The sequence below is a fragment of the Chroicocephalus ridibundus genome, chromosome 9 (genome assembly GCF_963924245.1).
Source record: "Chroicocephalus ridibundus chromosome 9, bChrRid1.1, whole genome shotgun sequence".
Lineage (NCBI taxonomy): Eukaryota > Metazoa > Chordata > Aves > Charadriiformes > Laridae > Chroicocephalus > Chroicocephalus ridibundus.
Genome location: NC_086292.1, coordinates 36,887,704 through 36,913,690, shown reverse-complemented (window position 1 = coordinate 36,913,690; position 25,987 = coordinate 36,887,704). Strand labels below are relative to the sequence as shown.

At 38.2% G+C, this 25,987-nt stretch overlaps 1 protein-coding gene across 3 annotated transcripts; it reads right to left on the bottom strand.

Moving 5' to 3' along the window:
- Window positions 1-292: 292 nt before the first annotated feature.
- Window positions 293-24,828, bottom strand: AP4E1 (adaptor related protein complex 4 subunit epsilon 1). Of its 3 annotated transcripts, none has more exons than XM_063346293.1 (21): window positions 24,610-24,828; window positions 24,082-24,153; window positions 23,100-23,223; window positions 20,756-20,829; window positions 19,218-19,339; window positions 18,193-18,352; window positions 17,513-17,679; window positions 16,822-16,895; window positions 14,750-14,872; window positions 14,551-14,660; window positions 14,128-14,267; window positions 12,605-12,717; window positions 12,346-12,464; window positions 11,333-11,635; window positions 10,464-10,578; window positions 8,268-8,403; window positions 6,855-7,110; window positions 5,494-6,069; window positions 3,891-4,075; window positions 2,938-3,092; window positions 293-2,469 (listed from the first exon to the last, which is right to left on the bottom strand). In XM_063346293.1, the coding sequence occupies exons 1-21, from the start codon at window positions 24,772-24,774 to the stop codon at window positions 2,309-2,311; spliced, it is 3,450 nt and encodes a 1,149-aa protein (XP_063202363.1). In that variant the 5' UTR covers window positions 24,775-24,828; the 3' UTR covers window positions 293-2,308. The 3 variants fall into 3 exon arrangements, with proteins under 3 accessions (XP_063202363.1, XP_063202364.1, XP_063202365.1); XM_063346294.1 differs by having other exon boundaries at window positions 24,409-24,752; XM_063346295.1 differs by lacking the exons at window positions 24,082-24,153; window positions 24,610-24,828 and having other exon boundaries at window positions 20,731-20,829; window positions 23,100-23,173.
- Between the last annotated feature and the right edge of the window lie 1,159 nt (window positions 24,829-25,987).

Below are 25,987 nucleotides of genomic sequence, written 5' to 3'. Positions count from 1 at the left end.
TGTGAGCTGGCACACAGAATGCTGTTCAAAAGATCTCAGGTGTACTCTCACTCTTTTTATGCCTCCAGCTGAGACACAGGACATTTAAATCACCAATGGATTCGAGACTTCTGCAGCATTACGTGCTTCATCACTGTTCAGATGCAAAGAGAAACAAAATAGAACCTAGTTCTTAATATGCAGAAACACTGCTACATGAGGTAGCAAAGACTATTTAACAAGTATCAAGCTAATTTTCTTTTTTTTTAAATAAAATTGAATTTTATTAAACTACAAGAAAGGCAAAGATGGTGACAGATTAAGAAAAATGTTTGCTGGGCAATCTGAAAATGAAGACTGACCCAGATACAACTCCCTGCAAACCCCTTTGTGTAATGTTACCATAAAGCCCTTTGAATCTGCATATTGACAGCTTACATACAGTATTCCTGTGGAGAAAAAGGTTATAAAGAACCTTACATGAACAACAGAAGGTGTTACTGTCTTCTGCTGTTCTTTTTTGACACTAGGACATTGAACATCTCATTGCTGAAATGGTTTAAATGCATAGGCCAAAACCAGATACTTCTGTTATAGTTCATATGATTACAAAAGTCCAATTGCATAACAGAAGTCTGATTTACCAGCAGGGAAGTAGTTTGCTGGAAATTATTCCACTATAAATCAGTTTCATTTATATGAACTGTCCTGAAGTGCCAGGTAAACATTAAAGTATGCAGAACATTAAGTATATTTACAGGTTCAGTGCACTTGGAATTCCTCAGTAAGAGGGTACTGAAACAGCAATAAAAAAGGAGCTTTGCTTATATGATTGTACTTGTGATAAACAGAAGTGGCTTGACATAAAAAAAAAACACCAACCAGAAAAAAAAGCTATCAGCGCATTTGCATTCTTATGATGATTTCATGAACATTTACCAAACCATTAGCAGAGTAACAATACTTTATTTTCCTTTACAACCAGTGCTTATCAGGTGAGAATCAGTAACATTGAAATAACAAAGACTTTCCTTGTTAATATTAAACACACAAAGGAGGGAATTCCACTGTAGAATCCATCTATACCATGTCTGAATCGTGCGGACAATCTTTGATGTTTTTAAATAAAAAACACAACCAGTTATAAATAATAAACAGCATTAAAGTTTTCATTTAGCATCTAAATAAATTAAGATTGCTGGATTTTCAAGACTGTGAGGCTATTTCAGGAAAAAAAGGAGACAATCTAGACAGACACATTCATCACGTATGTTGCTCTGATTTAGATTTTTATGTCTTACTGCAGTTCCTGGCCGTGCACACACAATACAGTCACATCTGTGCAAGTCAACTGAGGCTATAAATAATGAGAAGTAAAAATAAATGAAGGTTTCTGTCTGTGAAAATTCACATGGAGGAGAGATTGGCCAAATTTATAGGATTGACTGGAAAGCAATGAAGATGTCCACTAGCCAAGTACCAACTGGCCAGCATGTCCACAGCCAGCTACCCCCAGCTCAGTCATCGCGGACTTGATCCACGTGAAACCTGTCCTTGGATGTGCATCGACACCCAGTGACTGTCACAGACCCCTAAGGAAAGGGAACGTGGCTGAAACGTGAGGCAGGAAGAACTGCAGACAGGAACTAACCTGAAGGGCCTTAGATCATCCCCCCGGAGGTGCTTCAATCCAATTTCACAGGCTTGCCTCCTAGCAAAAACCTATTTAGATGTCACCTCTTAAACAGTAAACATCAAAGACCACAGGAAGTGTGCTGATCGCTAAAACCTTTCAACTATTTTCAAAACATGCATTTGTTGCTATATAAGTTACTTTATACAACCACCAATACGGCGCTCGTTGTCAGCAGTGCTTAAAAATAGCTTTAGAAAAAATATCAAAATAAAATTAGATGATCCTGATAACCGATCAAGCCTGACCCCGTAATGGAGATGTTTTCTTTAAAATAATATTTAAGTATTTGCCGTGAGGAATAATTGTTGGCATCTATAAAAGCTGCATAATAAAAATAAATACTTTCGGTCATTTACAACAAAATTAAGAAATATACATTTCACTTAAACAGGTAATAATACTTTAATGAATTGCTTGTTAGTCACTGTACAGTCCTGAGCATGTTTTTGCAGGCATAACTTAGGTCATCATTCTTCCCCCACAAGTCCACTATGACATACACGAGCTGGAAGAAAACTTGTAATACTTCCGAGAAGCAGGATCTTAATTTAGCTTTGGTAATTGTCTGTGCAACTGTATGAATTCTGATTTGCTTTTCACACAGCAAATAGATGAAGGCAGGCACTATTGTTATTAGGATTCCTCCATCACCTTTTGACACTGATAAAGCAAACCATCTGGAAGGGCGGAACAAGGCGATCTGAACCACAACGCCAGCATCCCTGAGTGAGTGCGACAGTGCAGCAGACAGGGCACAGATGGAAGGAGCTGGCATGCCAGTATTCCCTCATTGCCTTAAAACAGAGGCCACAGAAAACAAATGGAGTAACAATTAACAACAGCTACAGTACAGTTCACAAAAAAAAAAAAAATCCTTCTCTCAAACTCCGTTTCTGCTGTTCTCTCCTACTCTTACCCCTGCTCCCCTAACAGGTCACCAAAAACCATGCCTCTTGCCTGCAATCCCAGCTTCATATTTGTCGTACAGCTTCATTGCCTTTTTTTTTTATCCTGTTCAAAACTCTTCAGAGCACAAGCTTGCACCCTTGTAAAATCTACCACTTGCTGTACACTTATACCTTCACATCAATCTTCATAGACCCCCCCGAGTAAGGCAAATAAAGTCCACAGGACAACACGCCTGTGTTTACTATGCTCTTAAACATTCCCTGCCTTAAACTGTAAGATACCTGCTTCCATGCATTTATTTTCCTGGGAAGAATTATAGGTTGTAAGCAACCTTACAGTGTACTTTCACTCACCTATAATGTCAACTATATGGAGTTTCAGCTTCTGTTGCAGGGTATTCACAGCTACTGAAAGGGAATCTTGAGATGCCATTTTTATGTTCTGTTTCACATCATTGGAAAGGGACAACCACAGCTTCCCAAAGTCTTCTGTAGTCATTTCCATTGGCCTAAAAAGTAAGTTCACCGCATGTCTTAGTGAAATAAGACACATTATTCAGAATATATTTGGTCTCTCAAAAAAATTGTATCTGGAAGCAAATGGACAATACAGCAAGCAATAAGTTTAAACAAAGCCCTCCTCTTCCTAGCTTACCATTTAAAAACAGTTTCTATTCCTTGCTTTACATTTTTAAATTTTAAGAAATGCGTTATTCCATTTAAATACAAGACCAAAGTGAACGGCCTTGAGATATTTGCCCATTGAAAGAGACAAAACAAGCTGAATGAGAGGTAGACTTCATTATAGAAAATAAGGTGGATTTCACTATAAAAGAGTTAAGTCTATTGGAAAAAGAACATTTGCAATTTTATTATTTTTTTTTACTCCCCAAATAAATGCAGTCTTCAAAAATTAACAGAATGAGCTTTCTTCTCCCCCTGCAAAAGCTGTCAGCCTTTTCTTATCATGTATGGGTCCCTGTACTCAAATCACTTATTTCATTTTGACACATTTATATTACGCCCTATTTTAAAAGGGCATGGCCTTCTCTTCACTCAGTTCTGTTAGCCTCCTCAGAGGTGCATTCTGTAGTTCAAGACTATGCTAACCTGCAGCTACTGTCAATATTCTCACCGAAATAAGTGTGCAAATAACCATTCACTCTTCAACAGTCATCTTAAATTAAAATTAGCTGCTCAAGATGAAGCCTTATATTTTCACAATCAATACCCAAATCATCCTGCCCTTGTCTAATACTTAGGTAAAAATGCTGCATTTTTTAAAAACTGCAGCTTATTTTATTTACCTGATGAAGTCCAACAACGATACAGGTATTGAAAAGTCAAGATGAGTTTCCATTTCTGACTGGTAATTAACAGAGCCAGAAAGAATTCCCTGTGTACAGATTTTGTCCATCCACATGCATTTCTGACAACGTTCCACACTTTGAGCTTCAATTACAGGAAACTGATAGGTGGGACTCTCCAAAATCTATACAATTATTTAAAAGGAATACAGAATATAAGTCTTGCTGTCAAGTTGTGTAAGTGGCTAAGATACAGCTATAAAATTGCGTCAATGACTTATTTCAATGGATTTTTCTTTGACTATTTGGCAAGTGAACAGAGCTACCATTTCTCAGCTCTCACTAAGGATAAATCAATCATTAACATCTACAAAAGCTCTAGTTAGAATTAAACCACTGGAGAAATTAATCTCTTTCTGCCAATTGGCTTCCCCCCCGAATGATTGCTCAGAGAGACAGAGAACTGATGGCCAAGAACCTGAATTCTGTAGTTCAGTCCGAAAATAAACTAATATACAAGGGCAAGCAACACTGCAATATACCCCAAGCTATATACTAAAAGCAAGAAGTTGAGAAATCATCCCCAATAACAAAGATGATTTCAAGATTACTCAGCAGTCCCCAGCCTCTTCAAACAAACTGGTAACACAGATTCTATCTGTGGTAGCGGTCTATGTAGAAGCTTAAATGAAACAGAAGGAAAAACTAGACATGAGATGCTCGTTTTCTATCAATGCCATGACAGGTTTGATTCAAGCCAGAAATGGGAAGGTAGGAGACTTCATAACCAATTAGCAGTTCCTTGAGTAAGTCACTTCTAAAAGAAACATTCTGCTTAATTCTTTGTCCAGTTACCACTTGCTGAGTGTCTCCAAGGTTTCATAATTCCGTGCTTCTTTCAGCAAAATCTGTGGATAGTCATGCTGATAGGCAATTCCTAAATAGCTTTCCAATTAGTTAACTGACATTTAAATCAAGACATCACATGCTTTTACCAACTATAGTTAAATCCTAGATGTATCCAACGTCAAACCCCGCCCACACACACACTGGGCAACTCCTCTCCAACATCAACTGAATGCAGGAGAACAAGAATGAAATATGACCCGTGTCTTTAAAGGACACCACAAAACCAAAAACTTGAAGCACGCTTACACACTTTTATGTGAAGGAAGAAACAGCGTCATGTCTGCCTATCAGATAAATACAAATAAATGCACACACCTAATAGCCACACTCAGACAAAAGTTACACAGTGATTCCTTTGGCACTCTGAGTACGACTAGTTAGGTTTGCATTCAGTCAGACACCAGGAAGAAGCTGAATTCAGAACTGAAAAGTCATATGGATTTGTTATACGGAGGCAAGCAGTAGGAAACGAAACCAAGGTGAATTAATAAGTGAGATGTTCACTTTTCTATTAAATGACACTAAGTTTAGTATTGAAATTTCTTTGACATGTGTAATAGCCATACCACAGGTTTTAAGGAAATGCTTTGGCAAAAAGGCACAGCTGTGACATTAAAACAAACATTGTACACAAACGTAAGCAAAACAGAAGTTCCCAGGGAATTTGAAATACAATGGAAACAAAGTTTCTTACCTGAAAATGTTCTGTTTCTTCAAACACTAAGGTCACAGCATGAAGTGCAGAAGTGGTTTTATTTGAAACAAAAACAGTGAGCAACAGAGAGTCATCTGTCCACACCTTACATAAATACAGAGCTACGGCATCACTCTGACAAAGTTCCACTACGTCAGAGTGAGCGAGCTCTTCTAGCTCATCTGGTAAGGAAGGGACCCACGGTGTTTTACTGGCACTTTCACATTGAGCACTTGGAGAAGGCTGAAGAATTTCAATATTACTATCAGCAAACAAAGATGATTGTGACAGCCTACTATCTGAAAGTCTGTCATCCAGCCCAGATTTTTTTAGGGACTGAGGTGTTTCGAGTGATAAATTATCTTCTACAATATCGGAAGAACACAGGGAGGCTTTCCTTAACCTTGTGTGTATATCTCCCTCAGAGTCTTCTGTGTTAATAGGTACTGTATCAAGTAAGGGACCAAAATCTGAAGCAGCTCTATTCTGGAAGTCTGACACCTCCTCACTGATTTGGGTTTCATTTATCTTTGATTTCCTTTTGAACTTCTGAGTAGCTGTGTCCGCTTTCCCCATCTGAAAAGTAAAAAGGAAAAAAAAAAAAACAAACGTGTGGGGAAGTTTCTATCAACCATCTGTGTTACTGTTGACAGCACAAAAAAGAGTGAGCAAAGACAAATAATGACCAAGGAATAAATTCAGGTAACAAATAGATTCCAAACGTTTTAGTGGATCCAGTAACGGGCTTTTGTTGTATTTCTTACAGGGTATTGGATTAGCCTGTAACGCAAGAATGATTCAAGGTTCTCTAAAACAAACTAAAAGCTTAAATATTAAAAAGCAAGCACAGCTAAACATTTTCTGGTTAAACCAGTGATAAACACCATGATTTGAGTTGGCTAATATGATAATGCCGGTCTTAAAAAGATTACCTAACAATGAATTCTTTAGCATTCTGCATATTACCACACAAAAATAAAAAATGGTCTTGACAAACGGCCATCAAACTCTAGCCTCGCTACCAAACGAACGCCAACAGCTCTGCAAAGTTGGGTCAAGGAACAGTTATGTAAAACAGGCTAAAACTTGAAGCGCAACATGTAAAGAGAGGGAAGTTCTAATTACTGAATCAGGTCCGCTCCAGAGGTTGCTCGATCAAGTAATACCCAACCCATTTCAGGTTCTTAACAAATTATCAGATTACAAAAGTAATTTTCAATAGTTTTTCAGTGACTCGGGGGTTTTTTTTGCCTTGTTTTACCACAACACTAATTTGACCTCCACTTACATATAAATATCTGCAATTGTAAATAAGGCAATATACAAACTTTAAACTGGTAAGTCTCAAAAGAGCCACTTACCAGACTGACACCAGCATTTGATCCTAGCCCAACAAACAAGGTTGATGCTAACTGCTGCTTCTCTTTATCTTCCTCGGAGAGGCTGGCAACTTGATCAGAGCGTGATGCAGGTGGATCACCCACCTGTCCTGCTAATATGCTGCCACAAGAAACAGTTTGTGGCTCATTTTCTTTCCCTACTTTGTTTTCTTTCTTTGGAAGATAGCCTTCTTTTCCCCATAGCTTGCGTACTCCCTCAAGTTTCAGAGTATTTGTCCTAAAAAGGCCACCAAAACAAAGCAGGATCAACCGTATGAACATCGCGTTCATAAAAACATGCCAACACTCTAAACACCATTCACAACTTGGTTACTTTGATATACGCAGCGAGCAGGGGAATATAAATTAACACTTTTGCATCTGCGTGAAGTTCTATGTTAGCAATGTCATTCATCGCTTTTAAAACACCCCACAAATGCAAACTTGGACTAGTCTATATAGTCCTAAATATAGATCGAGGCCAAGTCAGCATTAGTCACCTGCAGCCAGTAGTAGACTGTGTTTGCCAATTCCATTTAGAGTTTCAGATGACATCTATAATCTATTTGAATAATTTTTTAAAAGTGAATACAAACAACATGATATCTAGCTTTTTTTCTCCCAGACGAAAGATTCTGGGAATCCTTAAGTAATATTTAATTATTTCTATTGCTGATTCCTTAAAAAAAAAAAAAATTTAAGTTAGAGACTGAAAATAAGAAGAGACCTCGAAAGCATTTTTATTTCTTATGAAAAGCGTACGTGTTCTCAGACAGCCTGAACTCCAGCAGAAGTTAATTCAACAGACACAGGCTAAATGCTGCAAGTCCTGCACATAAAAGTCTCACTCAAACTTTCTTACACAATCTGGTTAAAGAATCTGAAAAAGCTTCCAAGGTTTTCTGCATACCAATTTACTAAAGTACAAATGAAGTTAATTTGTATGAAACAATGGATATGGAATTTATTTGTAGTGTTCTAAAACTTAAGAAGTATCTTACACTGCAAATCTTAGCCTCACTTTTATCTTAAAAAGTTTCCTTAAAAGGCACATTATTGCAAGTCCGTAAAACGTAAGCATAGCCTATAAGGAAAAGAAAGAAGCTAGAGGAAAAAAATAAATACTTAATCCTGTAATCACCAGGTAATCCTGTCCCCAATTTTACTGCATTAACTATCAATTAATTTGTACTTTGTGAAGAAAGTGAAAAAACAGTCCAACTGCATTAGCTTTCTTTATAATTATTTCAAAGAAGATGCCATCCTGTCATTACATAACAAAGGTTTCCAAAATCAGCTGTATTCTTTTCAGTTTCATGTACTAAAGAGGCAAAGACACATGATGCTGACAAGACCAGAAGCTTAAACAGACATTCCAAACACAAATTAACTCACTCTTTATGCCCCGTCTCAGCACTATTACCAGATGTGTCAGAACCAAAAGATAAACCAGTGGGGGACTGTCTGCCGGTGATGCCAGATGAGGACACACTTGAAGCAAATGACAATCCATAAGGTTCAAAATTCAGAGCTGCAAGACAGACAGAATCTTGACATTACAGTGAGGCATAAAAAGGTAAGAAACAAGACTATTTTCTGAAAATAGATATGCTGTACTGTTGCACTTCGCAAACTTCCCATTCAGGATGCTATCATTAAAACTGGATGTTTCTGTTCTCAAATAAGTTTAGACACACAGAGGATTTATCCAAAACATGTATTCATTTGGTATCTGGTTTTAAATACTGAAATTAAGAAGAAATAGTGACTTAACAGTGTATCACTAAAATATCTGCAAATGCTTAGTATTTGTAGAGAGACGTACTGCATTGGATCTACGTAAGTGAGCTTTCCAATCTGTTCATGAGCCCAAGCAACATTTTAAGTCCACAGCATTATGTCCACATATCACTGTCTGCTTTGCAACTCGAAACCTTGGGTGATAAATCACTTGCACTAAGACTTGCAAACCAGGACTCAGAACCAGCCACCTTAACTACGCTTTATGAATCAAAATGTAGTTTGAAGAGCTTCTAAACATCGTTTTGGACTGCAACATAAACAGTCACTGTTACATATGAAGCAGACTGCAGACTGTCCTTTGCAGCCCTGGAACTATTAAGAGGTACAGTCCATTCTCCTTATCTCCACCCCAGCCCTACACTTTTCTTCTTCCCAGCAATGCGAAGGAGCAGGGCAAAGCTGTCGGGCATCTGGAATGAGAGAAGTCTCCTGATAAAGGAGGAGGTAGTGCTAAGGAAGTGTCCTGTCCCATAACAAAGCAAGAAGGAATGGAGATCCAAGGGCCTTTTGATAAACGGCATCCACATGCATCCACATAAAGATATTCAAACTCTACCAAGCCATAAATTTACTTATCTATAAAGAAATCATTTCAATAAACTCAGTGGACTCCCCTTCTAGAATATTTCTGAATATTCTCCCTCACCTATATGTTATCTTCCAGAATATTTATGAGCCAGTGGAAGATGCTAATCAATACGTGTGATTACTCAGAAAAAATGGCATTTCATAATGGCTTCCCTGCCATTATTCTAAGAATACTGCAAACACCACAGTGCTAAACAGATGTTCTTCAGCAGTAAAGACCACTAATTTTGTTCTCAACACCCCTGTATGAAGCGCTATTATGAACTCAACCTGACATGCAGCAGATTGTATCCCTCACTGGGCTTTATATGCATGAAAAAAACAGTATAGAATATCCAGTTTCAACATTTCTCCACCAAAGTTTTGAATTTTCTAGCAGACTTAAAGTGGAGGCTGTAGATGGAATACTCTCAATTTATAATTCTCTCAGAAAAGTGTTAAATCCTGCCAAGCTACACATGCAAGCAAATGGCAGTATTATTTTTTGTATCCATTAACCTGCATAGTCAAAATCTTCTTTTAAAAATAATAATTTAATTGTAATAATGCAATGTACAGGACTCATTTTTCTAATTCCTCAACAGTAACATTGAGAAATGTTTCAGAAAAGTTTTGCAACCTCAAAGTGGATCATTCAGAAGCGTCTAAAAGAAATCCTTTTGTGACTGGCTATAATAAAGTAAATGAGTACTTCTATGGAAAAAAAAAAGTAAAAATAAAAAAATGGACTATAGGTAAAGTTTTGGGGTATTTTTAAACAAATAAAATCACATACTGCTGTCTTAACTGTATTTACACTGGGTACAAAATGTAAGATTTGTGTCATAAAATAAACTCACAATGGTTATTACTGCGAACTATAATTCCAGACAAGACTACATGCTCAGAATAGTAAAGTTAGGAATCCTTTGCTTTCATTTGAATAAACCCCACAAATTTCAAAGCCCATAGACCAGCAGAGATTATAGTAAAACTTTCTCCTCTGCAGTACAGCAACCCACGATAAATGAACAGTTACACATACCAGCTAGACAGACACGGAACTAAAATCTAAGTTCAGCTTAGCTAAGTCTAGAGAGAAGAGATGCATTGAGATAACATTACTTTAAGAAATAAGATTAACAGTACATTTGGATTGTTTGTTAATACTTATCAGGTAATTTACCAGCTACTTAATAAATGCAGCAAACTAACAGTCACCTTTTCCCTGAGAAAGTTTCTCCTCTTGTCTCTGGTGATGAGGCTTATATGGTGCTGCACCACGACCAAGTCCCTCAGCCACAAACCCATCCAGAAAAGATAAGGAAGCATCTACCTACAGAGAATTAAGAAAAGTGAGAAAGCAATAAAAATGTTTTCTATACATGAGCCTGATGTTACCAGAAAAATATTGTGTCTTATCAACAAATCGGGATCTTGTGTCTCACATCTCCCACACCTACCACTAAAGCTGCTGTATTAACAGAAATTGTTTAGCGTGTATGTTGAAACAGACTGAGCTAAAGATCTGCAACTTAAATTAACTCTTCCACTATTGGTTTTTTTTGTCTAAACAATAAAAAAAAGCAGAGTAGAGTTTTCCCAAAATAGTTGATCCTACTGTTATATGAAAACACTGAATTAAGAAAAAAAAAAACAAATTCAAAAACCTCATCAATACTGTTTTCCATCATTTATTAGGGACATTTCAGTGCAGAGATCAGTAGTTTCTAAATAGGAAGCAAACCCTTTGAACTAAAAGTAACACATCACTAAAGCAGGCCTAATTTGTCTTTAAAAATGAGAGACGACAACAAAAAAATAAATCAGTGTTTGAAATCAGAATTTTGTTAAAAGCTACCCCAGCTTAGTAACTGAACACTATGGCTCTTTATCTTTCAGTACAGAACAATATGATTCATCCCATATGCCTGGAAAAGTATGTTTCTGAAAACTCACTTTACACAAACTAAAGACTGGCACCAGTCACAAGTGCCAAATGTCATTCATTCTGACAACACTTCTTACCAAAATATTCAACTGCCTGAACTACAGAAGGTCATGAAGAACACACATTGCAGCTGCCTTACCACCATGTCATTGCAACTAGCATCAAATGGAAGCAACTTTTTCATCAGTGCTTTGTCTTCACACAGATGCTTCAATTCAAAGGCATATTGTCTCATGCAGGTATCTAGAGAATTGCTAAATTCTTGGATTAGTTTGTCAACTGTTTTAGAACAAGAGGTACGTGATGCTGTCTTGGTGACTGCAGCCATTATCCACACTTTAGTTTCAGGAGTAACAAAAGTCTTCTTCAGCAGGCTGTGCAGCTTTGTCAAAATAACTTCCGGATCAACATCTGTAACAAGGCTGGAATACTCCCCCAATACCTATTCACAAAGAACAGACAAAATATGCATTTAGTCACACTGAGCAGTGCTTTTAGTTTTGAAATCAGAATGCAGTACTAAATAACAACACAATAAAATCCACCTCACATTCAAAAAACTATTGTTTAAACATGTTCTAAATTATTTCTTTACTATTTTAAATGTCAAAGGCTTGAAACGATCTTTGTGTTTACCTCAGCAGACTCTAACTTTCAGCTTCTTAAAAATCAAATAGCTCTTAAAAACAAAGCTAAACATAGCAATTAGGTCCTTACAAAACATGATTTGCTCATACTGCAGCCTCTTCCTTGGGTGGAAGCTGAAGCTGACCCAGGAGCCAGACAATAGTAGCATAGCACTTGGCCTGCAAGGCTAAAAGTGCATTTGACAGCCACATCTGGCCTAATTCTGATGAAGACAGAAAGGCTCTCAGCACACAGCGAGATTCATGTGGCTGCTAAGCTATAGCAATAGTCACCTGCCCTAAAGGGAGCAAGTCAGCTTTTCCACAAACTATGACAAGCTAAGCAGTCCTCGGGCACCAAAGGAGATCACTAAAAAAACCAGATTGCAGCATGTGATTTGACTTCAAGTAAAAACAGAATATTCATAGCTGAAAATAAAAGATTAAAATATTTATTAAAAACATCACCACCTTTGACAGTTTCCTCATATCTGTGTATTCAATTTTGACCATGTGTGTACCTTACCCAACTCATAACTTGAAGGAATTTCTGTGGATACAAGGCGTCTTCCTCTTCAAGTAATGCCAAATAAGACTGTACTGCATATATCCGTAGCTGATCATCTTCTTTTCCATCATCAAATCCTAGATAGAAAACAATACATATTTTGACTGAAATATAAGTAACACCTCCCATGAAATATTTCAAAGTGCATTTAAGAAAAAAAAAAACAGAAGATTAAGGAACGCATCTAATTCTTCAGAGCATTCAGGGGGTATCTCACCTTCAGCCAACAGCCTCAGAAAGTTGTTTGGGATATCAGGATGCACAACATCACCTCCAACTGAAAACACGGCATTCATTGTTTGGATGAACCACTCATTGTCAGGGGCATACCTGTCCAGATGTTAAGGAATGAAGTGCTACGGCATAACTTTTTCTTTCTTTCTTAGTGCGTTTCCTAAGGAAACAAGTTTTCCACAAATAAGCTGTCCATCTTGCTCTCTCCAATAAGTTGGGGTCCTGATGGTCAAGTATCAGCTCAATCTAACTGAAGAGGAAATATTCCTGTATCTTTTGTAAAGTGTTTCCTGTAAATTTCATGAAAACTGGTGGTCTTAAATTACTGCCCTGTAGAAAAAGCTCGCACATGAACTTAACAGCTATGCATTATGTGCAACTTGCTGGCTTGCCAATCTTGCACATCTTAAGTTGTGCATGAACAAATGTTAGAGTGGAGAATAAGCAGACTTCACGCAGTAGGAACAACGACATTCCCACAAGGGTTTAGCTCTGAAAACCTGTCCTACTGTATTTTAAGTTCACACTTGTTCCGTGCTAGCTTTCCAGCATGATCTTTTGTGTTTGTTTACCCAGTATCACTTGACCACTGATAGACTAATCTGTTCTTTTCAGCAGTGTTTCACTGTTGATTTACTGAAAACCAATAAACATTTTGAAGTACTCCACAGAAAGCAACACTGCTTTTTTTATATATTTAAAATTTGATCGGCCTTTGCTAACTTTGGAGGTTAGCTTCTGCTTTCCCTCAAATAAATCCTGAAAATGCACACTTACTGAATGGAAATTTTCAACAGTACAGAAACATTAGTATTACTGCCTTATTTTTGCATACTGCATGACAACACAGCCTTTTTGGTACACTACATCTGCGCCAAGCAGTGTACAAATAGGATGGTAAGGTAGCTCTCTTGTTACAAAGAGCTCACAACTCACATTATCAGACAAGAACACAGAAAATCAGGCAATGGCAATTCTAACAACAATGTCCACCATGTGCCAAATGCCTAATCATCGCTTTCACCTTTTTGGCATAGTTAAATAATCTTTTCTTTTAAGAATAACACATTTGCATACAAATAAAGCTGTACACCAACAAAGAGTTCTCCGATAGGAAGATCATGCCCACAATTACAGAACAGCGCTCAATGTAGCGCCGAGGCATCTCTCTCCATGCAGCAGTGTAAGACTTCAAAGTTTTAATTTAGAAAACACAAAGTTTTAATGCTAAACTCCAAAGCCTAAATAAAGCATTTTGAGTGCGATTACTTTCTCTCAGTGAAATACAAGAAACACCATGGTCATTTTTGTATGCACTTTTTTTTTTTGCATATTTTTTTCGCATTTGGAAAGAGTGGAAAGCACAGCTGTAATACTTACTTCCAAAGATCATAAATGAAAGATGCTTTGAAAGGTAAAAACGCTACATTTACCTGAGCTCTGATTCCAAAGCTTCAGAAAAATAAAAGGATATTTCTCAGCTAGTTCAGAAAAATAAAAGGATATTTCTCAGCTAGTTCTGCTATTTTGCCAACTAAGCTGATGATAGCATATTCTTCCTTGCTTTCTTTTAAGTAGTCAAGCATCTTCTGAACTATGACAATTACATTCTGTCCATTTGTAATTCTATAGAGAAGCTCTAAAGTCTGAAACAGAAATCAAAAAGATATATTTAATTGGTTCTGATGACTCAAAGAAGGATGCAGGCAAACAGAAACACTTTAGTATGATGCCAAATTAAGCAACTGTATTTGACAAGTCTTAAATGAAATACACTGCTTATCTACACAACTTGTCACTTTAGTATTGTTCATAACTGCTCTCTCACAATAACTGAGACATAATACACCTTTTATACAGCTCATTTTAGAAACCCTATCATCCACCTTAAAAAATAACTTAATTTTTGAAGTCCAAAAATTCACTGACCTCCCTTTTAATAATGGGATCTGGATGGTCCAGACATTCAATTATTGTCATCTGGTGCTGAAGTGCCAGATTAGGATCCTGCTGGATAACGTAGGTCAGAGCCTTTAAACCTAGAATATAAGTGATTGGAAATGATATAAGAAAATGTATACTACTATGATCAAATCAAAAACATCTTAGTGAAATCAGGTATCCTTACCTAAGTATTTCAAATTAATTTTAGGTGACAAAACAAATTTTCCAATGCACTTGGCAGCCTTTTCAAGTAGTTCAGATTTGGGATGAATTGTATAAATTGTTTGGACACATTCAAACAAGATGGCTGTGGGAGGGGAAAAAACACGACATGTAATTAATGCATATTAAATACTTCTATAATGCAAGTTTTTAACAAGCAAACAAGCCCACCAACTATACCAAGGAACTGCACCGCTGTCCCACCCCCACTGAATCTAACTCCGGAGTACCTACTGACATAGGCAAAAACAGGATGGAAGACCACCTACTTTAGTATATACAGATTTTTTATTAGCTTTAGCCATCGTGCATACAACTTTCTGTCCTAATTGCTCAAGGGACTGGACTGGGATGGTTTTAGAACACCGATGTGCAACTATAAAGGATTCGAGACCAAGTACTTTTCAATAATTCATATGTTTTCTTAGCTACTACCAACAGCTACAATCATCCCAAGAACATCCTTATTAAAAAAATAGTTGTTTGAGAAAAAGCTAGAAGTAAACTGAACAACACACAAAAAGTAATTAATCCTTTGTGTCAGCAATTCAGGCAAAGCTTCAGACCAAGTCACTCTCACCAAGTTAACTGGCATTTAAAATCGTGATGTAATTTTCAGTTGTTCTTGTAATTCAGTCTCTAACTGAAGTGTCCAATAGACAACCTACTCTTCTTAAGCATTACAAAACTATATCTGAGAAAGACTACCGTATTAACAGCTCAATTGCCTACAAGAAGCAAGAAACATGCACAACCGAGGACTTTGTGTAAGAAAGAGTAATCACTCAGAATTACATTTTTCTTTTGTTTGGGATCAACAGAAGTTTTATAAAAAGCTTATCATATGTGAACAAAAACTACATACCTAAATTCTATGTCCTTGCATAAATCATAATAAACTGCCCTCTTTGGCCCCATAAGTGCTTAAAACAAATTTAATGTTTAACTCTTAGCAATTCCAAGTGCAAATTGTCTGTATTATAAGGCAACACACCTCCCAATATCTTGTATGTTCTTGCCTAAAAGAATAGAAGCAATAAACGGAATACACTAAGAGTCTGACAGATGTTTCCTCATTTATTATTTACTAAAAGAGACTACTTCCCCAAAGCTCCCCTTTTTAGTGGAAGTAAAGCTTACACAATGCTTTACAAAATAGGTATCAAGTAGGCATTAGACATCTAGAGCTTTGAGCCACGTTCTTTCTCCGCCCCAGTGTTGTTTTAAAAAGGTCTCAATTTTCTTTTCATTCCATTAGCACAGGTACTTTGGCAACATTTATGGGGCTTTACTTTAACAATAAAATAATGGGGGGGGCTAGTTTTTTTTAATAGTGAAACAACTCTTAATGCAGGGTTCTAGAACATCACATCTGGGTGTCTGGAAAGGTATTAAGACCTGGGTAGGGGAAGGCAAAGAAAAAAAAAAAAAGACAAACAAATTGCTCAACTTTTTATTAGAAAAAACTTAATGCAATTACTCCTTTTGCTGTGTTCTAGCAACAAATACACCTTTCTCTACTGAGAAGGTAATGAAATTGATGCAGCCTTCTACCATGTTCTAGAAATTTTAAATTGACATGTGCGCCAAAAACGTCTTTTCACAGCCACCACTATCACTGAACTCTGGAGGTGTAGTTTTTATTAACTGTGGCTTCAGGAAAAGCCCTACACAGCTGTAAAGAACTGATGCTGTCGCCCTTGTGGACTTTTTTACTGCCTTTCTCAGGGCAGCAAAAAGAAGATCTAAGCATTTCTAATAAACAGAGCTGTATCACTAGGATTTTTCTTTTATCAAGATGAATTCCCAGTAAATGAAAGTGGTTTGCTTCAATGATAAAAAAAAACCTGTGCTGTACAGCAATGTATCATTTGTTTTACAATTTACTAGTTGGACACTTCAGAATACAGTTGTTGTTCATTAAGAATATAATAAGATTTTTAAAAGTACTGCATTAAGTATTTTAGCATGATCAACTACTCACATTTTCAATCTTTCCAAATACTGATAATTACATAAAATAACCTCACCCACCATATGTAATATTATGATTTATCTCTGCTCTTCTTAAAGATTCATCTAGAACATCATACATCAATTCACTTGTCCTGTTCAACAAGAAAAAAGTATTTAAAATTATTTGCAGCACTAACAAGCATGTAGTCTTATTTTGCCAAACAGCTCAAACACTAGTATTGAAATCTGTAACAAATTATTCATATCCACAGATTCACTTGAACATGGAACAGCTCTATAACACATTTCTAAACGGCATCTAGCAAGATGTTTGCACCTTTCAAAAGAAACATTTACCATATCACAAAAATAAAAATGTTGCCCTCGCTGCTCGTATAACAAAATAAAACATCATCAGGAAAAGGATCACAGATAACTAGGTCCTCACAAAATGACACCACTTTTAAAAGCGTCTTTATTCCGGATTTTCACACAGTTGTTTGATAACCCAGTAACAGAAGTCCTAGCAAAAAATATATTTCAAGCATATTCCACAATAATCAATTGTTTAGCCAATCCAAAAGAAATTAATTTTGCAGTTGAAAAAAGTATCTGCTCACTGTATTGGGTAATATCAAACGCGTAAGTAGTTCAATACTGAAATCCTCTTATAAAAAAAAAAAAAAAACAAAAGCTGCCTACGAGATACAGGTCATGACTGTTTTCTTCGTAGCTTCAAAATATTAATTATAGAGAAAGATTTGATTACCTTGGATCATCTTTTCCTAACAGCCCCAATATTCTTAAAAGCTGAATTTGTAACCATGGTGCTGGCACACTGTGATAGTTGAAGTCAATAGGCAGCTTTCCTCCCACTACCTGCTTTAGGATGGTTACAAAACTCCCAGTCAAGTCCTTGTACCCAGATGAGTTTTCCTACATAATGAAAAAGAAATACAATCCAAATACGATACAGCACCTCAAAAGTAAAAAAAAAAACTTGAGTAAGATCAAAATATCTAGGCGGATGGTTTCATTTCTTTAAATCAAACTTCTGCTCTCATCCCTCAACACCTGTAAACTCTTCACTTTAAACCTATGCTATTTTCTCACACATTTGCAAAGGGAGTGAATGGAGCTTGAAGGCAACAGTAAAAAAAATAATTTACAAGAAAATTTCAGCAAACCCTTTAAGAATCTGTAGAAGTTAGATCCTCTAGCTAAGGATGCCAATGACGCCGAACATCCAGATTATGCAAGAAGTGGATCTGTCAAGTTAAATGGAGAGCTAGCACAAAGAAACATAGCACGGATATCCACGATCACGTAAATTAACTTTTCTAACAACTACAAGTAAGTTTCTTCTGCAAAGCTTATGAACAGTACGCTGTGTATTTACAATTAAAAAAAAGCTCCTAAGCTCACTTGTGCTTCTAATTCTTTGCCTACCTTAATAATTTGAAGATAAATATGCAAAGAAGCAGCCATGACTCCAGCATCCCTGTCACATAAGGCTTTCCGGAACTTATCATGAATATGCTGAACTTGGTTAGGAGCAATGAGGTAGAATTTATATAAAGCTTGAACAGCTTTTCTTCGTATAATTTCCCTGAAGAGACATGAGATTTACACAAAACAAAATGAAGTCGCTTGTGCATTTTAAGTATTTGACTTCACAAAACAACTTGCACTTGTTACTTCTACAGCAATTTAAGATTACATGGCCAGCCATCATGATTTGGAGAGAGATGAGAACCCGTGTTTTACATATTTGATAACAAACAACTTTGCAAATACCATTGAAGTGGGTAAGTGAGAAAGCAAACTTAAAAGCCTAGTAGGACTTGATGTCAGATTGACAATTCAAGAGAATGGCCACCAAATAAACAATGAAATTGGCCACTGCTAATCTATTGTGATCACACACGCAGCTCCAAAAAATACCCATCCAGAAGTTACCAAGCCAGTTCATTCTGCAGTTCCCTTTATAATCAACACAACACTTTTAATGTTATCCTCTGTGTATGGGACATTATAAATAAAGAATCAAATAATTCAGGAGTATTAACATATGCAGATACACTTTTACCAACAAAGTTGCTATAAAGGGCTTTATTTTTAAAAAAGTATCAGTGAAGTACTTCAAGGATCCCAATCTGTTTCTCCACTTACTCTACAAACACTTCTTCATCCACATATTTGTTGAAAGGACTCCAGCAGATAAATTCAATTACATTTACCTATCAAAACTGGTTATGAAAAAAATTAATACCAATCCAATACTCAGTAAAGACTGAAAATAAGTGAGACCAGAATCCACGAGAAAAGCTAGGAGAGGAACAATTTCTGAAGGCAACGATTAGAAAGATCAACTCCACGAAAAAACATGAGTTTACTCGCTTTACGAGTTTACCTACAAAATTAAGTCATTCAACTGTACAAGGCCACTTGAAATTCCGTAAATGAATACGTACTTAGAATGCTGGAGCTTGTCTTCTATTAGGGGAAGAACAGCTGGAATCATCTCCCGTGGAAAGATCTGGCTGACAATGGTTAACGCCATGCACACCTCTACTAGATTAGTGCTCTGTAAGTCCTATTACAATCATTGAGATAAGACAGTCATTTTTTATTTAGACTTTAAAATTCTTCACAGACATAGCCCAAATCTTTGACAAGCGGGCTGGATCTAGCTGACCTACTGCAAGCATCCTGCTGCCAGCCATCCTGTTGTCTGCTCGTGTTTGAGAAGTGTCAGCTCTCACTGAGCTAATCGGGTTCTTTTCTTCTCTTATACAGGAAGAGGAAACAAGGAGCTCCTCACACTTGTGTTATAGAACTATTCATATTTTAAAGGTATGCTCGATTAACACATAGAGCTATGATCAACGTTTGTTTACAGAAATTTTTTTTTTATGATTGCAAAACTACGCTGAGTCCCCAGTTGGATCAGTGGGATGAGTCACTTCTCACAGAATTCAACACTATTCTCTCTAGCGCCTTTGATCTAGCCCAAAGAATTCAAAAGAAAAACAGCAAGCTCAATAATACTGGCAATTACATATTTGTACACTAAAATAAGACATTACCTACTCCCTAAGAAATGAAGGCAAATTACACATAATGTTCTACAAAAAAAAGAACAGAAATTAACAGTCTGTCCTAAATATAATTAAAAATAGTAGATATAGCTCATTGTAATCTTTAACCAAAAAAGGATGGATGAATTCATGAAATACAAGATTAGAATTATTTTTCAAAACAAATAGAACATGTAAGATTTCCAGCTCACATCATTATTTGTTCTGGCCATTTGTCCCAGATAGGTTTTAGTCCTCATCTTGGTTTAGTTCTTTGTGGACTCCCATTTTTCACTTCTTTTTATATCCTTACTAGTTTCAAGTTAGATTTTCAAAGATAATAACACAGTTTTCAATCACAACAACAAAATGAGCATCACTTTCAGTCTATAATTCACGTGATTTTCGTCCCAGTGTAATATAAAAGTAATCATCACGCAGAGTTATAGTAAGTCACAGCTGCTCCATGTGAGAGGCAGTAATACAAACCACGGCACCTATAAATATTATTAGGTACTAGAATTTCAGTATCACTCCAAAGCATATTTCCATTTTCTAACAAAATTATCAAAAGAACTCAAAGCAGCCAACAGATACTTGCTGTCAGTTAAGAGCAAAAGTTTACATTGAAGTATGTATGCCTGGCTCCTCCTGGAGTTGACAGTGTATATGTGTGGCACATTTTATAAAGAAAATTTTAAGGTATATCTCCTTTGAAAAAATTTTAAAACATGGCTTCGACAGCACGAATGCCAAGATTAAATTAAAAAGCCAGAGAAAGCTATTTCAAATTTTCATTCCTAACCAAAGAAACAGCAATTTTAAGAGAGCAAGACAGAACTAATAAGTACATAGCTTAGATGTTGTCTGACACAAAATGGGAAGAATTGGTTCAAATTTAGTTTACCTCCAGACCTCCAAAAACACTGTACCTTCACAACTGTGTTCACAAGTAGAAGTAGCAGTTCATGATTTTCATGTAGAAATAAAGAAACTGCCAAGTAACCTATAAAAGAAAGCAGCCTCCATCACTACTTTCAAGCAATAAGCAACTTCAAGATAGAAAACTTAAGACTGGCTGTAATACAAGAAGAGTTAACTCAAACAATTACAAAAACCCAAGAAAAGGGCCCACTGTTGGGTGACAGTTGCTCGTGTTTTAAATATCAAGACTTTTATTTCCAGGCAAACCACTTAGATTTAAGTTGCAGTAAAACTCAACAAATAACAGCTAAGAACTTGTAAACTGTGAGAAATGAGACGTTACAATACTGTTATAGCTAAAGAGCAGCTAAGAACACCATGAGAAATCACTTCCTGGAAAGCTAATATCTTCTCTTCACACATAAAAGTTATTACTTGTATATTACTTCTAGGCTACACAACACAAATGCACCTCCTTTTTTTTTTTCCTCCAAAAAATAAGGTTCCATTTCAAATAAAATTTATATTCAGCTTGAAATACAGAAGAGTAAATTCACCATCCTATGCCAAAAACTCCCTTGTTGCTTCATAACAAGGACGAAACAATTCCAGAATGCCATGAAAGAAACCTGACAGAAGCCTTTTTCTTCAAGGCCGCTCTACCTTTTAAATTAAGGGACTGGAAGTGGGGGAGTTGGGAGGGCATGCCACAACTCATGACAATATTTGTATTACAGAGATGGGTCTTAAAAAAAGTCTTGGTTTATTCAGGGCTTAGGGATCAAAATTAACAACTGAGATACAAATAACCATATTGTCTGGGCTATCAGCTTGATCAATCTGCTTGTGGAACTATGGACTTGATCAGCTTTGCACACCTGCAAAAGTGTAGCTCACTCTCATTCATTGAGGCTCACATTGGGTAAGAGAGTAACACATCCTGATTGAATCAACTGACAACGCTTCCTTAATACAGACTTTGGTACACCGCACCAACAACAGACAAGGTCATCCTCATGTATCACATATAACTGCAGAACAACAACCAAAAAAAACCCAGACAAAACCCCTGTACACACTCCTGATAACATCCTTTTACCAGATCAAAGCTTAAGGGCACTTTGTGTCCAGAGAACTTGAAGCCACCTATATTAAAAAAATAAAAAAGAACTGCTGCTTCACCAAAGCCGTCTCAAAAAGACCAACTTGAGCCCTAGTATGGTCTCAAGACCGACCTAGAAAGTTCTCAAACCAATTAATAACAAGACACATTGGTACTTGACACTTACAGAGATCACAAAGTTTTCTTCCGAACAGCTTACTACCTGGCCTCCCAGGTTTGGTGAGGACAGAATTTCTTAATCCCTACCAGAGCATCTGTACACTATCTTTCATTACTCAGGGATAAAGTAACTTTAAATCACCACTTGTAACACATTCTCTCAGGAACTCCAATACTTGAGTGGATGATCCAGATGAAATTCAAAGGATATCAAACAAGCATATCCCATAAGACATTGCCTTCCTTCTGTGTATGCAGACACAGTATTGCTTGGAGTTAAACTGTTTTCTCTGCAAACAAGAAGAAATGTCTTCACTAGGCAGTTGAATCAGCAACTGCAAGGAAATTCTCCAGATGAGACAGGCTGACAGCTACTCAAACTAAATCTACCAGAAACAAGTTAATAGCCACACTCGCAGGCAAGGAAATCACAACGGCATGACATTCCAAAGAAGTCTGAATTAGCCTTTCAGATTTCCTCAGGAACTTCTGCGTCTATGTTATACAGACCTTCCTTCTTACCTTATTTCCTATAACTGTTTCTAGACTAAAAAAATCCTACAAGCACCAAAACAGAAAATATTTTAGGGCCACTTTGCTAACAGTAATAAGCCCTTTATAAAAATTCTAAACAACTATCTCCAAGTTAAATACCGGGAAACCAACACTATGCTTGCAGAAATTGTCCGACATGAGCATCTTTGTCTACTCTTGTACTACAGTGCTTGAAAAAGAAACCAAACCCTGACAGAAACTCATTTTCAGCATGACGTGTTTTTTAACAAAATTTCTCATAAATTACTTGTTTATTGGGCCGCAATTCAAACCAACGAAAGAACAACTGATGATTGAAAATAAATTAATTTCCACTGCCTTCTGTTCTACAAGCAGATACATAGCAGCTTACAAACTAGAGAATTAGTTATCTTCAGAGGAGTGAGAGACCACGAAACAAGACCAAGAAAACAGAACATTTAACTAAGTTGTATTTTTACATAAATTATAAATCCTAAGAAACTTTAAAAATAGAGTTTAAGAATATTATTAAGGCTACAGCTCCATGCACATACCAACTCTTTTCTCCAAAAGATTTCCTTGCTGTGCAAGCTTGATTGCATGGATATATCCAAACGAAGACTCGTACCCCAGCATTTCGCAATAGATTAGTCTCACCATGCATTCTTTCATCAGTCTCTGAAATACCAAAAATAAATTATTGAGAATTTTGTCAGCCATGTTTTATGCTATTCTTCAGTGCTGTAGTGAATTAGATGACCTTATCTCATAGAAACATACGGGCATTCACACACATTTTCCAAAATCAGGGTACTCGTAATTTTCCTTTGCTATGAACCTCTTCTGCAAATCAGCATTCATTTCTGACCATACAAGCAGAACTCCCAATATACTACCCTTAAGGATGTTATCAACAGTATATTATCAACAACAGATTAATTACAACTAACATAAAAAATATGAATTATCTGAAGTGTTAGGTGATCGCACTGCAAGCGCAGATTATTCTTTACTAATCACTACACTGACCTAGGATGGGTTTTCACTATGTGTAAGGTAAAACTTTATTTTTCCCTTCAAAAATTCGCACTCATGGGACTAAGATGTTCATTAACTAATTCAAACCAGAATACATCAAACTCCTGCAACTCAGACACACACAACAGCGCATACAACAAAACAGCTTCTTATACAGCACAAATTAATTGTAAGAACAATGTCGGCCTACAAAGAATGTTATTTGATGGAAGCAGTTCCTCATGTAGCTTTTTTATTTGCATTAATTTCAGAAACTACAGAACGACAGACTCAGGGTGCCACATTGCTACAGTTTATCCGCATCAAGTGGAATTGCAGCATCCTCACTATCTGAGCCATGCTGCAAAACCACAGACACTGGCATCTCTTAATGCCGATGATTAAATGACTATAATGCAGATAACCTGTACGTTCCACCTGGCAAAAGGAGCGAGAACATTGCTTTTCTTCACCCTTGGCCTGCCGTTCCCACGGCCTGCAACCACTAACAGAACTTACAAGTGTCGTGGTAGGGGCAGAAACTGTTGCTTTCAAACTGGTTAGCTCCTGCTGGATTAGCTTTTCTTCTTCCTAGAAGAGATTAAACTTCTTATTTTCATTTCGCATAAATTTTGGAGGCTAAAATATTAAGCAGAAGCTGAAGAAGACATGTTAGTTTAACAGCATTCGACCAGCGTACACCTCATTTATGGCAGTACCACCAGGCTGCTTATTTCAAGCACAGAAGGCAATTTTTGCCCTCTTTAAGGCAATTTTTGCCCTCTTTAAGGTTCTTTAAGGTCCTTTAAGGTCCTTTCTAACCTAAACCACGCTATGAATACGCACTGCAAGGAGGTTTATGGCCGGTCCCGGGTCTGTGCGGGGAGGCCGGTGCCCCGCGCCGCGCCCGGAGCCCGCACCACAGCCAGCGCCCCACGGGACGTCGCCGGCCCCTCAGGGAGGGGAGAAACAGGAGTGAGGCCCGGCCCCCGCCTGCTACGAGGCGGCGGGAGGAGCGGGAGGCCCGGCCCGCCCCGCGGCCCGTACATGCTTGGAGGTGAGCGCCGTGATGCTCCGGATGAGGCTCCCGAGCCGGGAGGTGACCGAAACCCTGGCAGGGCCGCCCCCAGCGCCCCCCAGCCCGGCGCCGGGCTCCTGCTGCCCCAGCAGCCCGGGCAGGGCGCTCAGCGTCCGCTCCACCACGTCGCTCATGGTGGCTCCGGCCGCGGCCAGTTCCCCGCCGCCGCCCGGAAGGGAAGGACAGCCCGCGCCGCGCACTTCCGGCACCGCCCCCGCCCCGCCCCGCCCGCTCCTGAGGGAGTGAGGTGACACCGTAATGGCGGCGCGCCCTGAGGGGCGGGCAGGAGGCTCGGGGGCGGCCGCGGCTGTGCGAGAGGCGCTCGCCCGGCCTCGCCGGGAGGTGGAGCTGAAGGACAGCGTTTAGAGCCGGTCAGCCCAGCGGGGGGCGACGGCGAGCCCCATCCGGCCTCCAGGGGCGGCTGTCCGGGGTGTGGCGGCTGCGGGTCGCGTCCAGATACGAGCAGGTTCCCCCCCTGAGGGACCACTGCCCGGGTGAGGGCTGCGGGAGCGGCCGAACAGCCCGCCCGGCCTCTTTTTTTTTGTCAGCATCACAAAACAAAGATGTTTAAAGGTGGGTTTCGAAAAGAGAGCAGTGAGATAAATTGTAGATTCTTATGGGAAATGTTATTCTTAAAGTGTGAGTGGGAGCACCTAGAGAGTGGTCTTGACGAGAGGTTCCCAGCAGAGCTGTTCCTGGGATGATTCGCATTCCCCTGGCAGCAGGGTTTGGTGTCTTTGGAAGGTTTTCACCACATAGCTCCTGGGAACTGTCTCTGCATTCCTTGCTCTTGCAAATCACAAAAGGGTTACAGTTGGAAGGGGTCGTAAAGCTCATCTAGTTCCAACCCCTTGCCATGGGCAGGGACACCTCCCACTAGACCAGGTCACTCAAAGCCCCATCCAGCCTGGCCTTGAACACCTCCAGGGATGGGGCACCCACAGTTTCCCTGAGCAACCTGTTCCAGTGTTTCACCACCACCGTCACAGTAAAGAATTTCTTCCTAATGTCTAATTAAATCTCCCCTCTTTCAGTTTAAAACCGTTACCCCTTGTCCTGTCGCTACACTCCCAGATAAAGAGTCCCTCCCCATCTTTTCTGTAGACCCCTTTAGATACTGGAAGGCTATATACCTGTTAAAAGCACGGTGTGAATTTATAAGAGTAAAGATTACAGTTTTTTCTGATTTTTCAGATACCATTTTTGCCACTTTGTAATACTGTGCCTTTCAAAATGAGGGCTAGTTTTATGTCACCATAGCTGAACAGCAGTAGTTGCAGATGCTAAATGAACAGAAGCCTTGTTAGTTTTGGTCATTTGGTACCCAGAGAAGCGATTTCAATTAAC

What these genes read in the sequence shown, in the direction of transcription:
- AP4E1 (XM_063346293.1), bottom strand. Translation starts at nt 24,774, where the DNA reads ATGAGCGACGTGGTGGAGCGGACGCTGAGCGCCCTGCCCGGGCTGCTG. An exon ending in TTGTGAACACAGTTGTGAAG is followed by an intron (nt 19,340 to 20,755) that starts GTACAGTGTTTT and finishes TGATTGTAATAG; the next exon opens with GACTTACAGAGCACTAATCT. An exon ending in GCTGAGACGGGGCATAAAGA is followed by an intron (nt 7,111 to 8,267) that starts GTGAGTTAATTT and finishes TGGCCTTTTTAG; the next exon opens with GACAAATACTCTGAAACTTG.